General features: G+C 49.5%; 3 protein-coding genes across 3 annotated transcripts in view; all 3 read right to left on the bottom strand.

The window, feature by feature from the left end:
* The window catches only part of GCN1 (GCN1 activator of EIF2AK4), a 38,792-nt gene extending 30,212 nt beyond the window's left edge, over positions 1–8,580 (bottom strand). Inside the window, exons 1-14 of the mRNA XM_058816956.1 lie at positions 7,939–8,580; positions 6,530–6,632; positions 5,852–5,915; positions 4,764–4,895; positions 4,051–4,159; positions 3,298–3,396; positions 3,073–3,207; positions 2,535–2,603; positions 2,345–2,453; positions 1,870–1,944; positions 1,491–1,619; positions 1,211–1,261; positions 714–812; positions 269–442 (exon numbers count right to left, since the gene is read on the bottom strand). Coding sequence (XP_058672939.1) covers positions 269–442; positions 714–812; positions 1,211–1,261; positions 1,491–1,619; positions 1,870–1,944; positions 2,345–2,453; positions 2,535–2,603; positions 3,073–3,207; positions 3,298–3,396; positions 4,051–4,159; positions 4,764–4,895; positions 5,852–5,915; positions 6,530–6,632; positions 7,939–8,580 — 1,990 coding nt within the window. The remainder of the gene's footprint in view (positions 1–268; positions 443–713; positions 813–1,210; positions 1,262–1,490; positions 1,620–1,869; positions 1,945–2,344; positions 2,454–2,534; positions 2,604–3,072; positions 3,208–3,297; positions 3,397–4,050; positions 4,160–4,763; positions 4,896–5,851; positions 5,916–6,529; positions 6,633–7,938) is intronic.
* Positions 8,581–8,664: 84 nt separating this feature from the next.
* RPLP0 (ribosomal protein lateral stalk subunit P0) lies at positions 8,665–12,449 on the bottom strand. Its single transcript, XM_058816742.1, has 8 exons — positions 12,429–12,449; positions 12,148–12,251; positions 11,585–11,760; positions 11,402–11,489; positions 11,002–11,148; positions 10,355–10,540; positions 9,561–9,701; positions 8,665–8,900 (listed from the first exon to the last, which is right to left on the bottom strand). The coding sequence occupies exons 2-8, from the start codon at positions 12,199–12,201 to the stop codon at positions 8,736–8,738; spliced, it is 957 nt and encodes a 318-aa protein (XP_058672725.1). The 5' UTR covers positions 12,202–12,251; positions 12,429–12,449; the 3' UTR covers positions 8,665–8,735.
* Positions 12,450–15,705: 3,256 nt separating this feature from the next.
* PXN (paxillin) overlaps positions 15,706–23,490 on the bottom strand; it is a 41,969-nt gene continuing 34,184 nt past the window's right edge. The window contains exons 7-11 of the mRNA XM_058816431.1: positions 19,676–19,846; positions 19,158–19,331; positions 18,530–18,611; positions 18,027–18,175; positions 15,706–16,116 (exon numbers count right to left, since the gene is read on the bottom strand). Of these exons, the coding sequence (XP_058672414.1) occupies positions 15,850–16,116; positions 18,027–18,175; positions 18,530–18,611; positions 19,158–19,331; positions 19,676–19,846 (843 nt within the window). The 3' untranslated portion in view covers positions 15,706–15,849. The remainder of the gene's footprint in view (positions 16,117–18,026; positions 18,176–18,529; positions 18,612–19,157; positions 19,332–19,675; positions 19,847–23,490) is intronic.

The following is a 23,490-nucleotide window of genomic DNA, read 5'->3' as shown; positions in this document are numbered from 1 at the left end:
AGACAAAAATAAAGCAATCAAAAATTACTTTGAGATATATGAAAGACAGCATGATGGACAGTGATTTTAGTTATACAATGAAACAAACCATCTTTATAAACTTGAAGGCAGAAGAGTTTAAGGAGAAATGTGAAGGAGGTCAGTAAAAAGACATTGCCTTACAAAATCTTCCTAATCTGCAGAGCTCTCTGTATCAGGAAGTACAAAGGTTGCTAACTCTCCTCCTAAGCCCCACAACCAAGAGTTATCAGCAGCTGCCCAGTTTTACCTTTGAAGGAGGTTAGCATGCACTGCAGGTAGGCATGTCTCACTGCTGAAGTCGAGGTTTTAAGGCTGAAAGCTTTCTTTAGCCATTCCACCAGCTTTTTAGGAACTTCTGTGGTGAACCGAGCACACCAAAGAGCCAGGACAGAGACTGCATGAACCAATGTGCCTTCATGGACTGGGGAAAAACCAGAGCTCACATCAGTTCAGCAATTGCAGAAAGCACAGAACAGAAAACAGAAAGCAGGTAACAACAAGAGGATGCAGGAAAAGAACACGTGCTCCTAACAGGCACAGCACAGTCTCCCTGGGGTTGTTCATCAAAATAGGGCAACAGATTCTCTTACACAGCAGGCAAGAATCCAGATTAATCTTGAATAACCATGTAAAAACCCTGCTCAAGATGAAACACAACTTAGCAAATCCAGAACAAAGGCAAGAGCTCTCACCTTCTTGTTGCAGGAAAGGGATGAAAAGCTCAGCCACAGTTGCACTAAGAGCTTGGCTGGAGGGTCCAGAAACCACATGGTGACTAAGGCTGCCAATCCCTGAAAGGACAGAATTCTCTCAGTAGTTCCCAAACTACCAGCACAACATCTAAAACCAATCAAGAACAACCCTTCACACTTCAATCCTTGCACAGACATCTCTTTTTCTTGTTACTACACCTGGATATTACATCCACCATGTACCACACTGCCAGATCTCTGTCTTCATTTTCACTCTGGGTGCAAGTCATCTTCTTTGAAGAAAATTTTTGGCCTACCAGCCAATTATTTGAATAGAAAGTCAGGAACTGGTATGTGGTATCCAGCACCCTCTATGGCTTCTACTACAGCCAATTTAGAGTGACAGGCTGGAAATCCTAAAGGCTGAGGTAGAGATCCCTTCCATTTCAGCCTTCTGCTCAATTTCTTCCACCAGAGCTTTCTTCCAGGACCCTCACCTGAAAGGACACTCATCTTCTGAGCAACAACTGTCAGCTTCCCCTCTGAGCCTGCCAACAAGAAACACAAAGGTGACAGGTGAGTACAGGCAACAGCTCTGTGCTACATCAAGAATCTCCAGAATCTCCTCCAAAACACAAAAGCTTGCACCATTATCCCTGATCCAGGCTGAGCCACCCCCTCCATACAGGCAGTAAAGAGAACAGATACAATACACAAAACTTGTTGAGGCTGTCAAATCTTGATTCATCCCCACTGCTTATCCGACAACTTACTCACCCCCTAAGATGGCAAAAAGGTGCCTGCCCAGAGACTCCACAGCCGAAGGATCGCTGCACTGCCGAGCCAAGTTCTTCAATGCCATAACTGCTTCATCCATCAGCTGCACACTGTTGGATTTTAGATGACCTAGAAAATAACACACGAGCCAAGAGATCCTTATGACAAACTGCATAAAATCAGCAAGTAAGGATTATCTTTACATGTGGCTTAATGCAGCTTCTGGAACCATCATGTGAACTATTCCAGTTCCAATTTACAGCATCATCCTCCCTCCCACCTAAAACAACATTTTCACCTGTTGTAGGTACAGCCAGAAAGTTGCAGAAACTTCATTCTGAATTCATAATTCCCTCCAGAAGTGAGAGAGTGTACTTACTGGCCAGTCCTTTCACGATGTCTAGAGCATACTGGCTAAGATCCAGGTTCACAGATACGAGCAAGCAAGAGATTGCTGACAACATAAGAGATAAAAACAGTTACTTAACAAAATGTGATATGCCATTAGCATTTTAATACACTCTTCACCAGAGTTCACATCAAGAGCAGACAGGTTAATAAGGAGTAGGAATAAAAAAACTACTGAAACTGATGCCAAATGAACAGAATAATTCAGGATTATTCTTAGCACTCAGCTGTGAAATCCTGTCCTCAGTGCAAACAGTAGCTATCACATATCCTGACACTGGGATCACACCACAAATGCTGCTTCTCCACATCTAACCCTTGATGCCAGACAATCCTGCCTGCACTCAGGGACCAAAAGCAAAGCCCAGAGTGACACTGCCCCACCAGCTCCAGAGTGATAAGGATTTAGGCTCTTTGACAGAGCAATGCAAAGGTGACAGACTCACTCTCAGTTACGTTCTCAGGGCTCCGCAGCAGCGATTTCTGCAGAGTTGGCAAAACAGAGTCCTTGAACTCGGCGTGGGACACGTAGCGAAGCAGGGGAGAACAGCTGTCCTGCAAAGGGGACAGGGCACTCAGCACAGGGCAGTGCTGCCTGTGGGACAGCATCACAAGCAGCTCTAAACACTGTCTCACCAGCACGTGCTTCTGAGGCTTTGTCTTGCTCATAAGGATGGTCTTCAAATAGAAATCCAGGAGAGCACTCTGAACAAGCAGAAACACCAGATTACAGCCACATCTCAACCTGTACTTAGGTCCTGGCACACCATCAGGTGCCAAGCTGGATACCCCATCTCCTCTTCCTCCTTTCCTTGCACCCTCACATGAGCCAGTCAAGCAGAGACCAGTGCTCCCTGCTCTCCCCGAGCCCAACACTCAAACCACACTGAGAGCTACATGCTGCCTTTCATTCCCACAGCAAGGACAAGGCAGGAAGCTGTTTGTTGGACATCCACAGAAATGCACAGGCAACACCAAACAGCCACTTATCTGGCACCTCCTGTCTAAACACACCCCAGCTTTCAGTCAGAAATGCAGGACTACTGAATTGACAGATAGTGAAACCAGGGCAGAAGCAAAGTACCAGCCTCACTAAGACACCTTTTCAGTCCTTTCTTCATGATAATAGATGATGCTTGTTATTCCCCCCAAAAAAGCTGTACAACAGACTCACCTTGTATCGTTTAATAATATCCATCTCCTTCTGGGCTGTGCAAAACTGCACCACAAGTCCCAGCATTGCAGCATAACTCTGGCTTGGTTCAAGCCCCAGAATGACAGATAGGTACTGATCCACCAGATCCTGGTTCTTAAGAGAAGAAGAGCAAGGCACGTTAACAGTGCAGAATAGAACAGTTGTAGAATATGGCATAGTATGGTAGAATAATGTAAACATCACCTCTTTCCACAGCCTGTTCAATTTCTTCACAGCCCCATCCACTGCCTGCTTGTGAGAGCCTCCCAGGACTTCCAAAAGGAGCAAACACTGAACCTCCACCTGCCAAAGGCAATAGACAAAAAAACCTTTGTTCACCTGCTCCTCAGAGAGCTCATATCAAACAAGACATGCCACATGCCAAATGTCAATGATTGTCAATGATCAGCTGAATCTGCTTAAATCTTTAGATCATCTAAGTTCTTCCAACAAGCTGCCTTTGCTTTCATCCCACACCTAGAGCAGAACTATGCCCAACAGTTTTGGAAGCACTGAAAACAGATTACATCTCTTCTTAAAATCTGTTCCAGCTATATTATCCCAGTGTGCTACGAGCACACTCACATGTTTGTGTAAAGGAAGTGAAAGGAAGGCAAAAGCTGTATGACAGTATCATAAGAGAGATATTTCAAGGGAGGCACAAGGACTTCAGGTCAAACTGCAGATGCCCCTCAGAGGCACCAGTAGCCATCTCTGTATGCAGAGCAACTGTACAGCTGCAAGACTGCCCCACTAATGCTTTATACACCTTCTGCTTTCTCCAGAGGAACAGGAGAGAGGTCACAATACACCAAATCTCCCTCTAAAACTGGATTCCAATTTGGTGTTTTCAGTTAAATTCAGCATTGTTTGCAACATTGTGGCAACTTAAACACATTAGAAATATTTAAGTCCATATATGTGATGGGATATTTCTGCAAACCTTGAAGAACCTACCAGTTTTTTCCATGTTTCTCCCTGTCTCTTGTCAGGGGTTGGAAAGACTGTGCGAACAAGCAGGCATGTCCAGGAGAGTGCCAGCAGAGCTGCAGATCCACTGCTCTTACTGTTGTACAAACAGGAGAGGGAGGTCAATCTACACTTTCCAGGACATAACTTACACTTACTAGACCATTACAGACCTATTTTGCCCAAATTAGAACAGCACCTGACTGACAAGCAATTCTACCACACAAAAATGCAGCTAAAGCCTTAGTTTTTACAGAAAATAATCAGCCCTCAGAAGTTGGTTGTTTCAGCTCTGGTTTGACACTCAAAGCTTCCAAATAGCACATGAGGCAGCTGAACATTTGACAGGTGATGAAATTTCCTTTCCTAGTAATTTTGGAGATTGTTTCTTGAAAGAGTGTGTTCCTCATCTCCCCAGAGACTGTTTCTTGAAAGAGTTTGTTCCTCATCTCCCCAGACCTGAAGTTTAACAAAGGCTAAACCATAACTCAGCCCCAGTGCACCAGCAGTTATACCAAGGTATTCCCTCTGCTTTCCCAGATGATATGGCAAAGATAAGAGAGGAAAATCTGAACAGCACTAAGAGCTTTCCCTCTTAAGGCTTTGAACACTTCTGCCAAGCAGCAGCAGAAGCCTCATTGTAAACAGGAGGAACTGCCAGCAACTCAGAACTGCTTCCACTTCCACACAAGGCGACTCACCTGGGCACGGCAGCCCTGCCGCCGATCCCTGAGGACTGCAGCGAGTGCAGCAGGTTCCTGGCCGTGGCCTCAGGCTGGGACTCTGCCAGCTGCTGCAGGGCCAGCTGCAGGGCCCTGCGGGACGCCGCATCCCTGTGACAGACACAGATCAGGAACGTCCCCAGCCTGCCACACTGCACCCACACCACCCCTGCACCTCACCACCACCCCTGCTCTGCTCTCTCACTTCAGCAGTCAGCCTAATAACTATTTTATCCTTGCTGTTCTGCACAGTGCAGAAGTTTTTATCAGAGACCTCCATTCCCTTCCTCAAGTGACAGCAGTTATGTAGAAGAAAATGGGTTCTGAACAGCTCCTCTACAACAGACCATGATTTAATCCCACTTGAAATCTTCTAAAAGACAGCTCAGTCTTGCTTCACAAGGACATGGGTGTTCATTCTTGCAAACTGAACCACAGGATTAAAGTTTTCATTTCAAAATTAAAGATGGAACGCAAGGCAAATACTGTAGAACTTTTTAATGTCAGTCCTTCCCTGAGAATGTAATTACAAGATGACATTTTTTGATGTCACATACATTTCTGTGACACTGCATGCTAACACTTCCAGATGCTCCAGACCAATTTAATGACTAAGTACTGATAGATTACATAATACAGCCTTTCCACATCAATTTACTTGTAGCCATGATATTTTATGAAAAATCCTTTTGCTAGGATTTTTTCTCCTGAGAAGCCTCAGAGGAAAAGAAAAACAATAATTATCTGCTGCTGTGGAATGCAACAGGTGGGTCTTTGATTGGTCCATGTTGGTTGTTTCTAATTAATGGCCCATCACAGTCAGCTGGCTCTGACTCTCTGAAAGTCATGAACTTTTGCTATCATCCCATTCTTTCCTTTCCTTGCTTGCCTTCTGATGAATCCTTTCTCTATTCTTTTAGTATACTTTAATATATAATGTACTTTTAATGCAATATATATAATAAATAATAAATCAGCCTTCTGAAACATGGAGTCAGATCCTCATCTCTTCCCTCGTTTGATTCCCCTGTGAACACCACCATGTGAACACCACCACATTTACTCACCGGTATCGATGCAGAGTAAGGCAGAAGAGTTTGCAAAGGCCTTTCACTGCACCTTCTGGGAGATCTGTAACAATGTATTTCAAAATACTTCTTCATAAATCACTGTGCTCTTGATCTTTAACACAAACACGATTCACTTTATGACTGAAATCAGTAAAATGTTTGCATCTATGAAATTGCTTGCAAGAATCACAGTAAAAGTTTGCTCTTTATATACATTTTATGTGTATTTTTATAAATAATGGTATAACTGGAACATGTGAAACACGGTCATCTTCAGAAAATTAGAGAAATAGGTTTTTAAAATTTGCTTCAGCTGTTTTATTAAGACCATCTGTAATCTTCCACACTCCCCATCTCTATACATGTGTGTATCCAAATATTCCATATGTACCAAAAGAACAAGCCAAGAGTCATGAAAGAAACTCAAGTGATGCACTATATGAAGAACTAACATACACAATGCTACAGCTACTGACTGGAAAAAGCAGATGTGCCAAAAGCTGGTTCTGTGCTACCCACAAACCCCACACCTGGAATTAACCCTGTGATTGACCACTGGCTCAAAACTCTGCCAGTCTCTCCCTAAACAAATACTCTTCACACAGCCTTATGAAACAAAACATTTTAACATTCTCCTCCACCCAGGTAAGTAGAACAGTGCTCCCAAGCTTTTACCTTTCCCAGAAATGCATTTTCCCAGCTCACTGAGGATCTCTCTCCGCTCCTTCACGCTGGCTGTAGTTACTTTCACTGCAAACCGCTTCAGTGTGTCAGAAATCTAAAACCACAAAGCACAAAAAACACCAGACTGCCTTTGATATCAACCCACAGAACATAAACCAGGGCAAGCAGAACATGTCACTTGCTGCCACATGACCCCTTAGTGCCCAAATGAGAGCATCCACCAAGGAAGGGTCACTGTGCTTCACACACTGTGAAACTCCTTCCCCAGGGTTGAGGGATGACTGCTCTCCAATTATCTGTGCTCTCATGCTCTGTAAGAGACACCCACGCCTCTAAAAGTAACACAGAGTAAGAACTGGGACCCATAATCTGGAGCACAGGACCTTTCAAAGCAAAATACAGTAACTTCCAGAATTCAAAGGAGCTTCTCCCTGTATGTTATCCCCTGAAGTCCAGGTAGTCTTGAAGGGGCACTTGAACTGCAGACAGCCCAGGGAGACCTACACACCCAGGTTTTCAACATTTACATAAAGCAAAGCACAGCTCTCCAGGAAAGGCTTTTGAAATCCAGCTCTTAAACTGAGCAACTTTATATCATCTTTCCAAAAGGCAGAGCATGTGTTTAGAAACTCATAGAAAACTGTTCCTTCCCTTTTCAATATTTTTCAAAGAGCTCCTCAAAACTGCTTTCAGTGAAGCTTTTTGCCTACACGCTGGAAGGCTGATCCTGCACAGTGGCTTCCTGACCTTTCAAGTCCATCCACACCTCCCTGAGACTGTCACCGTTTCACACCCACAAGTCCCCTTAAAAGCTGGCTGGAAGCAGTGCTGCACCTGTGAACAGTGAGGCTGGGCTGAGCTGCAAAGGGTGACCAACAACGTGACTGGCACCAGAACCAAACAAACCAGCTGCTGTTATGGACCTGCTCTACTATCAAAGATTTCAACTACATGAGTTCATCATACGCAAACTCAAACCAAGCTGCACTTACTCATGCTACTTAATGATGAGCAGGGAAATGTGCAGACATGAAAAACATGTTAAAATTATCCTAAGTGTAAAAATTAAAAATATAAATTATGTATAACGCTACAGGATCTCACCAGCATCTCAGTGACTTACACAAACTCCAAAACCTCGACTACCCACCAAGTCTCCACGGAAAAGCCACTGGGACAGGCTTCAACAGTTTGCTTTCTATTTTTATTTTTTAAGGATATTTATGTACACATTACACAGCCAGCATACCATCAATGCTTCTGCAAACAAATACAGAGGACAAAGGCAGCATTGTACGAAGACCTGATGCCGAGCAGACTGGGATTTGCTCTGGGATCATCCCAAGCCCCTCAGGACGAAGCCGGAGGTCCCACATTCGGGGCACGGGGAGCGGTCACACCGCGGCCGGGCGGTGCGAACCGGAACAGCCGCACACGGCGCCGCAGCCGGGCGGGACGCGACTCGTGCCGGGTCTCCGCCGGGCCGGTCCCGGTCGCCCTCGCTCCGCCCGGGTTCCCCGGCGGCGGCCGCTTCCCGCGGGCCGGGCACGGCGCGGTGCGGGCGGCTCGGCGGGGCCCGCCCCGGCTGCCACGTCCCCGGGCGGCTTCGGGCGCCGGGCCGGGCCCCGCAGCCGGGCCGAGAGCGCGGCGGGGCGAGAGCGGGACGGGGCGCGGCCCCGGGCGCAGCCCCCGCCGGTCTCCCCTGCCCGGGCCGGACCGTGCGCGGCCCGTCCCGCACTCACCTGCGTGTCGGCCGCCATCGCTCCGCTCGACCCCGGAACCGGTAGCAGCTTCCGGGGCGGGCCCGGCGCCACGGCGATGGGCGCTGCCCGCCCGGCCCGGGAGCCCCGGCCGCGCGGCGCGGGGAACCGGAACGGAACGGGACGGGCGGCGGCTACACCGCGCCGACGTGCTGCGGGCACGGCCTGCGCTCGGCCCGGCTGGGGAGATCCGCGCTGCGGCCCCGAGAACAACTGCTCCCCTCCAGCACCCGGGCCGGGGCACAACCGCTCCCTGCCGTGCCCCCGCCCGAGAACAACCATCGCCCTGGAGCGCAGGGCCCCTCGCGTTACACCGTTCCCAAACCCCAGCTGACATGGAGACTACACCATCGATGCAGGCACACATGAAGGTGTAAAATAGCTTTTTATTTCTGCCATCGGGCCAACTCTGACAGAGGCAGAGAGGGTGGCTGCTGTTAGTCAAAGAGACCAAATCCCATGTCCTCGTCAGACTCCTCCGACTCCTCCTTCGCTGCCTCCTTCGCTGGAGCAGCAGCAGCGGCAGCAGCAGGTGCAGCAGTTTCAGCCACCACAGGCATAGCTGCCACAAAAGCTGAGGGGTCTGCCAGGAAGGCCTTCACCTGTAAAAGTGGGGGAAAAAATGTAAACTCACAGTGAACAAAACATTTTGCAGGACTGAACCTTTGCAATGATAAAGGCAGCACTTGCAGCTTGCCAGAATCCAAACAGGTCCACTTATCAGTAGCAGATATGAAGAACCAAAGATATTTCAGCTAAGCTTTCAGCCCCCAGGTAAATCAGCTCTCTCCTGCCATTTGTACACAACATATGGAAGGAAGCAGGTGCCCCTTCTCCAGCCACATCTCACACAGGCGTGTCTCAGTGTGGATGCCACGGGACAGAGAGGGAGAAACAGCAAGCGTTTCCCACAGTGGCTTGTGAGAAGTTTTAGGGAGTTGGAAAGATGTGATAACTTGTTCAGTATAAACAATTTGCAGGTGTTTTCCTACTTTATTTTTCTGTTCCTCTTAAGGACAGCGTGTGAGAAAGATATTTTTGTTAGTTAGCCAATACAATAGAACCTATGGTACCACTCCATAAAAACCATATGGTTCTTTTGAGCCGCCTTTGCCTTTTCTACGATCCTGCCTCTCGCCTGTTCCTGCCTCAATCTCAGCACAAGAGCGACATCCCAGTCCTCTCAAACCAGGGGACATGCTGTGAATGTGCCTGGCTGCACTTCTAACACCCTCTCTGCAGAGCTCAGAGCCAGCCATTACCTTTTCAGCCAGTGGGAAGGTGTAGTCGGTCTCCACAGCCACGGCCAGGACACGCTTGTAGCCGTTGATGATGGAGTGGGGCACGGACGCAATGGTCGGGTACCCAATCTGCAGACAGATGCTGGCAACATTGCGAACACCCTGCAAAGAGACAGACTTGTGTTTCTGTGGCCTGAGAAATAACCTAGAAATCGCAGCAGAGGATGGCCAGATGACAGCTTTTACAATGCAAACAGAAAGGAAAGCATGTAATGCACACAGGTAACAGCTCCCGTGAAATCAAGGCATCAATATTTATATGTCACTGATCTCTGCTCTCTGGTAACCAGTGACAGGACCCGTGAGAACAGCATAAAGCTGTGTCAGGGGAGTTTTAAGTGCAATAGTAAGAAAAAGTTCTTCCCCCAGAGGGTGGCAGGGCACTGAACAGGTTTGCCATGGAATGGTCATGGCCCCAAGGCTGCCAGAGCTCAAGAAGCATTTGGACAACACTCTCCGGCACAGGGTAGGATTGCTGGGGTGTCCTGTGCAGAGCCAGGAGTTGGACTTGATGATCCTTGTGGGGCCCTTCCAATTCAGAATATTCCATGATTTTAACTGGCCTCAAATGATTTCCAAAGCAGATTCAGATGAAGAATCCTACAGGAAGGTGCTCCCTGACACACAGTTTCTCTAGAGAACCAAGGAGAGCTCCTGGCCCTACAGGACCTCATGGAAAATACCAGACAGGACACTTTGTTCTGGCAGTGCTGGCTCCCACAACAGCGAGGGACAGGGCTGGCTGTGGCACTCACCTCCAGAAAGCGCTTGTGCAAGGTCTCCTCGGTGATGTCCAGCACTTCAGGGTTGTAAATGCTGCCATTATCAAAGACCTGCTGGATCACCAACCCGAAGGAGAACGGGGAGATGTTCAGCATGTTGAGCAGGGTGGCTTCGCTGGCACCCACTTTGTCTCCAGTCTTGATAAGCTGCACATCACTCTGAGGAGATGAGGGAAAAGGAGTGAATACACACCAAGAAATTCCAGCACGTCAAAGCAGTGGGACACAAATGCAGATGGTGGAAGTGGAGGAGCAAATGAGCACAACCAACATTCAGCTCCACATTCAGCTCCACAATCAGAGAAAGCCCCAGACCACATAAACAAGTCCATGTCAGCCAGGAGAAAAGCAGCACCTTTCCTACATTACCTACAGGTAGCTCACCTGCACGTTCCTCTGACAAAGCCTACCCCTGGAAAATCTAATGGAGAACTTCAATTCCCTCACACTGCACACTGAAGCCAAGCCAGCCAACCCTCCTCCAGATCCCAAAGTTCAATAATCACACTGCTCATACAGTATCTTAGCACAATGAGAGCTTTGGCCTTCACAGCTCCCTCAGCTGCCACAATCAAGGCCTCCCAGTCAAAGAACAGCTTGAACAACTGCAGCTCACTGACCAGAATTTCAATGGTTCCTCTGGAAATCTTTGTGGTGATGCCCAAGGCCTGGAAAAAGGAGGTCTTCTCAGGTCCGAGGCCTGTGTTCTGGGCTGGCACAGTCACATCACAAGGAGCGATGGCACCAGCACGGGCAGCAGCTGGCACCTGAGAGGGGGGAGATGAGAAGCTGCAAGAATGCTCTCCTCAGATCTTGGGGGATCACCTCCTCCCTGAGGTGCTCCTCCAGGAGAGACAGGACACAGGCACACGCAAGTGAGGCAGGTGAACTAAAGCAGTTTGGCTAAGACTGCAAGGGCCAATGCCCAAACCTTGAGGAATTCCTGCCCACTGTGAAGACTCAGCTTTATTTTGTGCTCCATCTCAGCACAAACATGAAGTGAGGACTGATCTCCCTTACCTTGTTAGCCAGCAGCATGTCCCGGATCTCAGTCAGATCCTCCTTAGTGAAGACAAAGCCCACATTCCCACGGATATGAGGCAGCAGCCTGAAGAAAAGAGGACAGCCTTTAGTTTTACTCCTTAGACAACTTCCCCTGTCCAAGACAGAGGACCCAAAGTGCCCTCAGGCAGCATTACCCACTTTTCTAGAGCAGGGTTATTCTCCAGATGACCACGAATAGCTTTGCGCATCATTGTGTTCTTCCCCATCAGCACAACAGCTTTTCCACGCAGGGACATCCGGATCTGCTGCATCTGCTTGGATCCCACATTGTCTGCTCCCACAATGAAACATTTTGGGTAATCATCCAGGAGTTGCTATAGCAAAACAAACAGTGTAACTATACAAAGAAATTCAGAGCAGTGCACAGAGCAGCATTAAAATTGCAACACATGAAAACGTAAAAAAAGTCTGTCAGAAGTTTGAGAATTATGAGCTCCAAGTGAGGCTGGGTGTGCCATAGGCTGCATCCTTCACTCAGCCATCGACTCCCATCCCTGAACAAGTCTGGAAGCGCCACGGCAAATTCCCAGCAGGCCTGATCTGGACTATCTCACATCTCTTCCTAGTGCCAGGAACTCGTTCAGACACCCCTGAGCACTCACCCCTGTCTCCTAAAAGCCGCCACAGCCCGCCCCGCCCGCTTCCCGCTGCCCCGAGCCTGCTCCGGCAGCGCCCCACGAGGGCTCCGAGCCGACACTCACGATGATTTTCATAAAATAGTTGGACTTCCACGTAGCCCTGTCTTCCCTGGGCATCTCGGCGGTGCTCCAAGGATCGCCCGGTGGGTTTAAAGACGAGCTGGGACCTGCCAGAAAGAAGAGCGGCTCAGGTGGGTCCCCACCCTCCCCTTCTCTCCGCCCTGGGGCCCAGCGCTCCCAACCCCATAGCCCGGCCGCGGCCCAGATCCCGCTCCTGGTCTGCTCCCCTCAGCGCGGCCCCCCAGCCCCGCCCGGGCCCCGGAGCCGCCGCGCCGCGCCCGCACCTCCACGAGGGCTCCGGGAAAGAAGGGCCGCTGGGCGGGCTTGTCTCCTTTTATACCGCAGCTCACGACCAATCGCAGAGCGCCGCGGCGCTGCCTGCCCTCAGCCCATTGGCTGCCCGCGGCGTCAATCATCCGCAGCTCTGCGGGAAGCGCGTGACGCCAGCGGAAGGCGCGAAGGGCGCAGGAGAGCGCGCGGCCGGGCGCGCGCCCCCCCTGGCGGCCGGAGGAGCGCAGTGCCCCCCCCCCACCCCCTCAGCCCTGAGGGGCCCGCCCCGGCTCCGCTCCCTCACAAACTCGAGGGCAGAAAACAACCGCGACACAGGCGTGACTATATTGGTAAAAATTTTATTGGCATAACTGCAAGAATTTTAAATGGAGAGAGAGAAAAAAAAAGCGGAGTTAGAAGTTTACAAGGGAGGAAAAAATCAAATAATTGTCGACCCAGCGGAGTTTTCCCCAGCCCAGCCCAGATGTGAAAGGCCCTCCCCGGGGGTAGCGCCTGGCCCGGGGGGGCCACACACCTTCCCGGAGCACCCCCACAGCCCAACAGCGGCTGTGCTGCCCTAAAACTGCATCTGTACTGAATGAACAGGCATTTTGGACACCCACAGCGGCCGCAGCCACCACCAGGCATTATTTGACAGAGTAGCATCGGTGTGGCATCCCAGCATATCACACACCAGATGAAGGCAGAAGGTGAGTGTGACATCGTCTCGTTTAAGCACTAAGGCCAGAGGAGCCTCCTCTCAGCACCACACAGCCCACACAGCACCCTGCACCCAGGTGTGCCACAAGAGTCACTGACAAAGCCTCAACTAGCAGTGAGGTAGGTTAAAAACTCCCCAGACAGGGAAACTGAGGCACAGGGTTACACAGTTTGCAGGTGTCACATAAAGTGGCAGTGCCAGAAACATCACACCCCTCTCCAGCATCTGCACACAACAGCTGTGTGTCCCCTCAGCGGCACCAAGGAAGTAGACCATTCCAGAGATAAACACAGGCAGCTTAGGAACATCCATTTTAAGTCAAATAGACTACAAGATGAAAAGGCAAATGCACAAGGCCTCTTGCCTCAAGAATTTCCCAGAGCTGTGCTCAGCCCAGCTGACACAGCTCCAGCGCTCCCACAGCTCCCTCTGGCCTCACACCCACACACTGAGGTTTGTTTGTTGGGGGAAGTCCGTGGGACAGTTTCAGTGACCTGAGCAGGGCAGCGCAGCACCGTGACGAGGTTACATGGGACAGTGACCCATGGGTTTCAGGGCTGGTTTCTGACACAGCCACCCCTGGAGCCCTATAATGCACCTGCCGAGCTGCAAACGCAACCAGATGGCAATGGTGACAGAGCTGTAGCTCTCTGGAGCAGGAATTCCAAACACTGCTCCCAGGGCTGGTATGCCACTGGGAATTTCAGCACAGTGCTTCCCTCTCCACAGCACCCTCCAGCCAGAGACTTAAAAGTGCTTTACCAAACATCAGCTAGGTCTCACAATAACCTCACAAATCCAGGCTAAACTGCCCCCATTTTACAGATGGGAAACTGAGGCACGGTAAGGTTTAGTGACTGGACAAAGCTGCACAGCTAGTCAGGAACAGACTCTGTCTCCCACTTTCTTCTCCTCAGTCACAAGACCTTTCTTCCACAGAAAGAAAGGAGCCCCTTCCCCAATTAACCCTGTTCTGGTTTCAGGCAGCTGAAGAAGAAAAACCAAGGTAAAAGACCTGAACTCCTTCCCCCCTAGCATATTAAGACTCACTTTTAACATCCTGGAAACTGGGCTTTGGGAGAACGACAGGTGATTCAAATACAGCAGTTTACAGCTTACAATAAAAACCGAAATTATACTTTTAGGTGACCCAGAGGAGGAAAAAAAAACCCCTCAAATCTATTCACAGTTCACCTGCCTGTGCTAGAGAAAAAAAATACAAGTCATGTTCCCTTGCCCATAGATTCCAGCCCCTCCCAACCCGCAACAAAAAGGAAATATTGAATGTTAGTTAGCCTTAATAAAGCATTGAGATTACAGATGCAGTAAACCAGCACAACTGGCACACTGCCTAGAACAGCACAGCTTGATATAAAAGTTGCTTTCTTAAAATCACTTCAAAACCAATTTCTGTATAAGAGGATTAAAAGTAAATTAGATATGAATTCAAAATCATTGTAGAAATCTACAGTTCTTATCAAAGACAGGATACAGTATTCACTTTGATAGTAAAACTCCAAGTGTGTCATGTACACCTGACCCCCCAGGACTTGTTATACCAGTAACAGTCAATATAAAAGGTTATTGCTATAGCATCTCTCAGTAGAACATGTTTAACAAGAGCACAGAAAAGGGAAACACCAAGGGGCTGATAGGTCTCATTAGCAAACTGGAAGAAGAAAGGATATAAATTTAGGATTTTTTTTTCCTGGCTTCTTAAACCCTTCCTTCTAGCCACTGCTGTGACAGACTGAGGCCCTGATAGATGGGAGAGTCCCAGGGCAGATAAACACTCGCACGTCACACTCGCTCATGACAGGGCTGGATGAAAAAGGCTGCTCTAACCTCTCTGCACCTGTGTTTAAAGAAGGGGTGATGCCTTTTCCTCTCCCAGGAGCAGCAGGTGAGGGTGGCAGATTCCCTGAGCTGGCCTGGGTGCCTGTGGAGCTGCAGTCCCCACAGGAGAGCACAACAGTGCTGAGGGATGGTTGGGGCTTACCCCACCTCCTGCTCCAATGTGCTGAGAGAAGGCATTGAGAAAGGGAGTAACAAACTAGGGAAAAAAAGAAAAAAACCCACACAGTAACACCTTGATTCCTCTTAATTAAAACAAGAGTAAGTGGTATTATCTCCTTACAGTGTAATGGAACTGGAGAGACCCTTGCAGGGTCTTGGCTGCCTGTGCTGATGCTCTACCCTCAGCAAGTCACACACACCGTGTAACTCTGCCAGGAGAGCCAGGGTGGCACTGAGGTCACAGGGTGGCCTCGCTGTGCTGTCACCGTGCACACGAGCAGGCAAAAGCCTGAGAATAAGGTGTCAAAGCAGAGGGCTGTGTTGTCTGCAAGTGTCACCATTTGCTCAGAGAGCTGACACAGGCTGAAATGTACTGGCAAAGCCTCCTGCTGCCAGGAGGGGGCTGGGAGAATCTCCCTGTTAGAGCCCTGGAGCTAAGCTCAGCTGTCAGTCACACACACAGACACACACACCACAGTGAGGGATCTCAGCCTCTCTCTTCTGAGACACAGCAAGGGCGTTTCCAGTTTAATGGTCCATCTCATCTCTGGATCTACTGCCTCTGCATAGCAGCACCTCCCACCCCCCACCCCCCTCCTCCCCTGCCTGGTAAGGTTCCTAAATCACAGTAATGTTCAGAGAGACAGAACTGCCAAGGGGGTGGCAGAAAGATGCTTGAGCGCCCGTCTATAGTGCCTCTAACAGAAGAGCTTGAGGAAGCAGTTCTGGCAGTAGGGCTTGTCGTTCTGCTCCTTGAAGGTTCCTTTGTTGAGCTGCTTGAGGCAGAAGGCACAGACAAAGTGTTCTGGGTGGAATTTCTTGCCCATAGCAGTGATGCAGCGTCCTGTGATGGGCTTCTGGCAGCCGGAGCAGAGCGAGCCGCGGCGCTCGTGGTAATGCACCTCACAGTAGGGCTGCCCGTCGTGCTCGAAGAAGCTGCCGTTGACAAATGGGGTGAAACACTCCTGCAGCAGGACAAAGCAAAGGGACAGCTTGTGTGAGAAGCTGGGCTGGTGGGGAGGGGCAGCTCTGCAAGCACCCTCTGCTCTATGGCACAGCCCAGCCGTGCTGTGGGCAGGTGAACTGCTGCCTTTCAGCACTGCCCAGGTATCCAGAGCCAAACTCTGCCCATCAGGAAGAGCTTCCAAAAAAAGACTAAGAAATGGACAGATACAGACACAAGCAAGGGAATTAATCAGCTCCTTCACCCAGCTGGCTTCACTTCTACAAATAAAATACTTAGGATGAGTTACCCTAAGTATCCAGCCAGGAAAAAAAACATTCATGCCCTGAGATGGGAAACACTGCAGCACCTTTCCCTGGTTTTTTTTTCCCTCACTCCAGCTTCCCCACAAGGGCAAGCAGAAGAAAGGACCAAGAGACTTTCATGCAGCAGAATCCTGATGAGCATGGGACTGGTTCCAGCTGAGAAAATCAGGCACAATTCATCTTTATGAGTGACCTCTCCAGAATGGCTGGCATTAGGCAGGTACACTCTGCAAAAGATTGTCCAGCCTGAAATATTTCCAGTTACATGGGTCACTGCTGGGAGAAACTGTTTGTCCTATAGTGCTAATGATGTTGAATAGATACGGGGAAGAGGATACATCAGCTGTGTGCTAATAAATGTCCAGAGCTGCTCCCTCGCCTCAGCATCTGAGGACACTTCACTGCAGAACTTGCAACAGAAGCACCCACTATCCCCACCAGACTGGGGAGACTCCTCTCCTTGTAAAAGTGGGAAACTGAGGCAGCAGAGTAAGGGAGGGATTTACCAAATATCTCAGCAGCAAGACCCAGAGGAGGCAGTTTCCCAAACCCTGGTTTTGCTGTCCTGTTCCCCAGGGAGGACTCTGAGTATCACACACAGCTGGCTCCCAGCGTGTGGACAGGAGTCCAGCAAACAGCGCACAGAGCCACGGGCAGCTGAACGCTTGCAGTACCAGGAGAATGCAGCTTGCCTGCAGCAAGTCCAAGACTTTACCAGTGCTGACAGTCACTTCAGTCAGCAGAGCAGCTGAAAATTTGCTTTGCTTTTGCAGAAACAGTAAGAGAATCACATCTTGTGGCCTGGAAGAAATCTGTTCTGGCCTCACTAATTCAGGGCGCAGCAGGGGGAAAGGAAAACAGAACTGCTTGATAAAGTCTCAATCTCTGCATGAGAAGGCTTCCCCCCCCATCCCCAGTCAGGCACAGCTTCTGCCTCACTCTGCACACCACTGCAGGAGCCACAGACAGTCCCAACAGGTTGGTGACTGTCTGCTCTGAGCATCACAACAGGAATCAGCAGCTTGTGGGTCTGGCTGCTTGATCTGGTTTCTGCCTTCTCTCCCACTCTAGGAAACAGCGGTTGATTTGGCTCATCTCTTGGGGATGGTAAGAGTTAATATTTGCAATGCTCTCTGAAAGAGTGCCAAGCATTTAATCTGCAGTATTCCTGTTTATTATGCCTGCTGTATGGAGCTTGCCACTATTTCATTGACTTGCATGTTTTTCTGAACAAGGTCACTTTCATTAGTTTACATTTTCAGATGGAGCATGGGAGGAATATCCTCAAAATCTGATTGCTGAGGCAAGTGCTCAGAGAGAAGCTTAGCTTATAATTATTTAAAGGTCACAGAAATATCTCTATCTGTGAGCTGCTGCAGAACCCCATAGTTAAAGCTGGGAATAGAAAGAGCAAAGCAACTCCAAAATTTAATATAAACAGAGAACAAGAAGATGTTTGGTTGCTGGCATGTTTTTATGTTGTGGGGCTGGCTGCCTTTCACTACCCCTTTCACTACAGACACCTTACCCTGATATGGGGCCAGATGCCTCAGGGTGGAAACAAGAGGGGTCATAGAGCAGCAGCAAAGGACCTTGGGTTCCTTACCCGACAGACAAAGCACTCGGGGTGCCACAGGGTGTTCAAGGCAGAGATGTAATTTTCCAGGATGGCCCGGGCACAGCCTCCACACTTGGGAGCAAACATATCAAAGTAGTCCTTGCGGCAATAGGCTTTGCCATCCTTCTCGTGAAACCCTGCCAGAAGAGAGGAGAGGCAAAGGGATCAGCTCCTCATCTTCACCTGTGGCCACACAACCTGTGCAGGGTAACCCATGGGTAGGATCATCCTTCCTGCTGCTAACACACAGAACAGCCAGAGCTGTTTCTTGTTCTGTTCCCTTCCCATCCCAGCAGAGGCCTGTTCTTCCTCCCCAGGGAGAAGCCATTATTACTGGCACCATCCTTCCCCCATAAACAGCTCCCTTGGAACTCCAGTAGTTCCCCTGTGATGCCTCAGGCTGTACCCTGGAAGCAGCTCTGCCTCACCCTCTCCTCTGCAGTTCAGAGGGGAGATTGAGATTGCTTTTCCCTTGCATAAACCAGCAATACCTTCAGGTCCAAAGAAAGCTCCACACTGGGCACAGAAAAAGTGTTCAGGGTGCCATGTCCTGTCCAAAGCAGTCACCACTTTCTGTTGAGAAGAAAACACAAAGTGCAGGTCATGTAAATGAATTGGAGGTGAGTAAGGGGGGCTGGAGAGAGGAGACATGAATGTTGGTGCTGACAAGAGCAAGCATTAAAATAGACTGTACTTTAGAGAGCAGAGTCAATTTGCTCCTGCCTCTGGCTCATTCAGGCTTTCTCACTGCACACTTTTTTTTACCCTAAAAGGATCTTAGGCACTGCTTCCTCCCTCACACAGGGCCCCACCCAGTCTTAAGGACCAGCACTGGTGCCTGTTACCACAGGCTACCAAAAACAAAAGCTGAGGAATCATCACCAGAATGATGGAGCATTGTGGGGTTCTGAAGGAACTCCAGCAAAGGTAAGAGGGACCAACTCCACTCACTGGTGTAAGAATTTGACTGTGCCAAGTTGTTTCCCTTTCAAAGGAAGGCCAGAACAACTGCAGAAATCCCTGAACAAAAGCTTCCACCCAGGACACAGGGTGAAGTGGAATTTTAACACCCAGGCCTGCAGCAGCTTGCCAGCACCGTGGCTCCCCCAAGGAACTCACATCAAGGATGGGCCCGTTGCAGTAGTAGCAGCGAGGAGAGAAGAGGTTGTGATAATCCTTCTCGCAGTAGGGCTGCCCATCCCGCTCAAAGAAGTTCCGGGAGCCGATCTCCTCCTGGCAGTGGGTGCAGACGAAGTGCTCAGGGTGCCAGGTTTTCCCCATGGCTGTAACTACCTGTGGGGAAAACAGATTTTGGAGAACAATTCTATCTCTCCCTCCCCTAGACCACATGACAAGATACCAGCTGGAGGTCAGCAAGAATGACAAGTTCTACTACTCAAGTGAGCCCTGGACTGGGGTAGCATGAAAACTGAATTACCTATCATCTCAGGAGAGGGCAGTCCCTCAGGGGCAGGGTAGAGGTCACTGGAGGAGCTTACAGCGTACCTAGCCAGTGGATAAATAGAGTACTTCAGTTTCTCCAGCATCTCCAGTCTCTCCAGCCTCACGAAACAGCCCTCCCCGTTACTCCCAGCTGCAGCCCAAGGTCCAGCAATGAGGCAGCACCTTCAACTCACCTGCCCAGCAATAGGCTTCTTGCAGGCTCCACAGACACCTTTGGCAACTGTAGCTACACCCAGTTTGTTCAGGTCAGACTGAAGACTTCCCAGCATGGTATCCAGCTGACTGCCAGGCTTGGAGGCTGTGGATGGAGGGGAGCTGCTCCCAGCTTTTCCCTGTGCCATGAACTGCAGGTGAGACAAAACAAATGCTGTAAGGTGAATGCTGCTATGCTGATCAGATAAATGCCTGCTGTTGCTGCCAGTGACTCCCCTGCAGAGACAGACAGGAGTCAGCTACGCTCTCTGAAGAAGCTGTGAGAGCCAGGATCAAGTACACACACGTATTCTGCCCATGCAGAGACAAGCAGAGAACTGAGATATGTAACAGCAGAGTTGTGAACTGAGAATTTGATTTTCTTTCACTGCACATACAACAACAGTCACCAGCACATCCCAGGCACTCAGTACAGTGCTCTCTAAGCCTCTGCCAAAATTTTCCCTTTAGCTCATCAGTTCCTGGCCAGCTGACAAAGCAGACGCCATCCAGAGGGCCCCTTCTCCTTGACCTCTCTCCATTCCTATGCTCTTGCTCTCAGTTGTCTCTCCTCTCTGATAGAGATGCTCTTCTCTCCTTCATCTCATCTCTCTTTCAGCTAGAACATTTTTTCCCTTTGCACCACCATCTGCACATCTGTCTGCCAAATTTCTCTCTCACTCTCAGGTGGTTCTCACCCTGTGCCTGAGCTAAGCAAGTGGAAGCAGGAAGGAAGGAACTCTCTCCCAGCTGGCTGCTGTTTGCCTACAGAGAGGGCAGTGCATCCCCAGCAGACAGGGCTGCTAGGTGTACTGGAGCTGGAAATGTACCAGTAGGGAAAAAGGGGATTTGGATGCTTGTCTCAGAGGCCGTTTCTGAAACTCACACCACCACAGCACACACAGCTTGGAAAGGCTTCCAGAGGAGGGGAGAAATGTTTTACTGAGGTTCATAACTTATAAACAAAGCTTTATGTTCTCCTTGGCCACCACAGCCCCCTTTACAGACAAACCCCAGCAAGGAAATAAGAGATTATTTTAGCTGACTTAGCACTGCCATAGCTACTGTCAGGTTTAAGGACACACAAAGTTGGGTTTAGAGCACATTTTGTTTTACTAAGAGAGTAAATTAAAACAGACAAAAATCTATGCCTATGAACAACCCACCAGCCTGCTGCCAGCATAGCCAAAGGAGCAGGGACATGCTGAAGTGTTGCAAGCCTTGGCAGACCCTGCCCTTCCAGCCGCAGGAGGAGCTCTATTCCCTGTGCTGCAGCTGCTTGTCCTTGCAGTTGACCAGTTTATTCAGTGATAAATCCTGGTTTCTGCTCATTTGTATAAACATTCTCATGACATACATGAATTTATCTGCTCTTACACACACATCCACACACTCCCCAGCCTTGCCTCACGTGCAGTGACTCCCAGTGGATCCTAACACACAGCTTTTCCCCTCCTCTCTCAACTGACCTCTCCTAGTCCAGCAGCACAGAGCAGCCCCATCACACCCCAGCATCCTCAGCCTAAAACAAACCCTTCACCACACAACACAACCACATTTGGTACCAAAAACTGTTAAAGTGACTGTCTGCAAAGCACACACACACCTGCAAGGACACTCTCACAGAGAGAGACAACAGTGTTTGGAGACAAAGCCTGTCCAGAGCCCCAGGATAAAGCCCAGGCTCCCTGCATGGTGCAGCAGGAAGAAAAGGGCTGCACTGTGTGGAAAGAATCACAGCTTCTCTTGCTCCAGCCAGGGGTTATTGCCACGCAGGGCAGGCACAGATGCCACACACAAGTGATAAATACCATCCAGGGAGAAAGGAGATGAGATAATTTAACACATAGCAACAGAGCACTTCACCCTTGTAGCGACCTAGAGGGAGCACACAGTCCTGCCAGTCATGGCTGACCCCAGAGCAGGCACAAATACCTGTGCACGCCTCCATTTCTAGCTGGCCTGGCCATCCAGCCCTCTTGACAGCTCACACATGAGCCCCCACCTGAAAGAGGCTTGTCTCCACCTCCGGTACATAATGCATGCTGTTTGTAGGGGACACTCAGCACATCATCCTCATGCAAACTGATCATGCAAAGGCCCTTCAAACTCCCACCCCTATGAGATCTGCCATCAGTCAAGTTCAGAAAGGAGCTCTATGAGTAGCAAACCATGCAATACAGGACATTATCCACATTAACAGAGCTGGGAGCCCCAGGAGCAGATCCCAGCACACTCATCAACCAAAGAGCACACATCATGCTGAGGAAACAGAAAGGGGATCCTGCCTTGTCAGGGGCTGTGGGGCCCCAGGGTGCAGGAGCAGCCAACAGACTGGCACTGCGGACTAGGGGAGGAGCAGAGGTCACCTGCAAAGTACAACAGGTCACGATGCAGAGATGTTTCTTGCTCACTGCTTTAGAGCTGCCTGCACACTAACACTGCACTGTACAAATGTGTTAAAGACTCCCCACCATCCTGGAGCTACAGCCCTTCCCTGGCAGGAGATGCAGAACCCAGGTCTGGACCATGCCATCTCCTCCCCCAAATCCATACAGTGGACACCTGCATAAAAGGGCAAACACAGGAAGGATTGCTGAGTTGCTCCTTCCAGCATGCATGTTCTGTCACCTTTTACTCCCCCTACTTCAGAGAGATTGTGGCAGGGAGAGCTCCATGCTGTGTTTCAGAGTTACCTTCTTAATCTCAGAGGGAAATGAGAATCCCTGCTGCATGAATTGACTGTCAGGACACACAGGACCCACATATCCCAGCAAGTTACTGCACAGACATGTACTGTGCATTACTACAGCTGGGATTAGATATTGTCCATGAGTCCTCCCTCCCATCCAGCAGTTCATACCAGCCTTTACCTGAACACTGTATCTACTGAGCTGTCAAATTACAAGCACTAGTTGGATTGGAAAATACTGCTAAAAACACAAATCAGAATAGAGAAGCCTGCCTGCATTTCTGGGAAGAAAGCTTCATCTTCAGTCTGACAGCCAACAGAGACAACTGCCTTGGTGCTAGGAGTCCAGGTCTGGGGAGAACAGGAATGTTTGGGATCTTCATTAGGAGGGGTGCCCACAACAGAAACCTCATGATAATCATTATCAGAAGCTTCCCACTGGAAGAGAGGCTGGGGAGCCAAGCTGAAGGAAGAGGAAGAGACTGGACTAGGAGCTGGGGTAGATGACACAGAGGAAGGCTGAGGTGGGATTGAGAGAAGAGATGCAGGGCCAGAAGCAGGAGAAGGAGCAGCATTAGCAGGGACTATCTTTGCAGCTTCTTTGGAAGGCTGGAGATGGGAAGAGACAGGAACAGAGATTGTCCTCCTGGAGAGGAGTGGGGACTCTGGAGGAAAAACCACCTAGAAAGACAGGGAGGAAGAAGAAAGGTGAATAAATCCAAAGAGGAACCAACAAGCACTTCCTTTAACAGGAAGGCTGGCTGCTACCAGTGTGTTTATCTAAGGGGGAAAAGCAGCAAGAAGAAGGGAGCTACAAAAGGTGCTGCTCTGTGTAGCTTAAGGAAGAGCACCATTTTACTCATCCCCAGAAACCCCTGCACAGGTACAGCACTGGACAAAACAAAGCATGCCTGTGTATCAGGCTTCCCAGTGGGGTTTTAAAAATAATCCTCTCATGGACATTTGAGATGTGATAGCAGCAGACTGCATCAACAGATACCATAAGCAGCTCCCTCAGATCCCACTCCAGTTCTTAAACATTCAGAACTAGGACCCTGTGCTGCTTTCTCTCTCAGGCCAGACAAGGGTGAATAGTTACTTCTT

This window comes from Ammospiza caudacuta, chromosome 18 (genome assembly GCF_027887145.1).
Source record: "Ammospiza caudacuta isolate bAmmCau1 chromosome 18, bAmmCau1.pri, whole genome shotgun sequence".
In the NCBI taxonomy this organism is placed as follows: domain Eukaryota; kingdom Metazoa; phylum Chordata; class Aves; order Passeriformes; family Passerellidae; genus Ammospiza; species Ammospiza caudacuta.
This window is presented reverse-complemented; position numbering and strand designations above follow the sequence as displayed.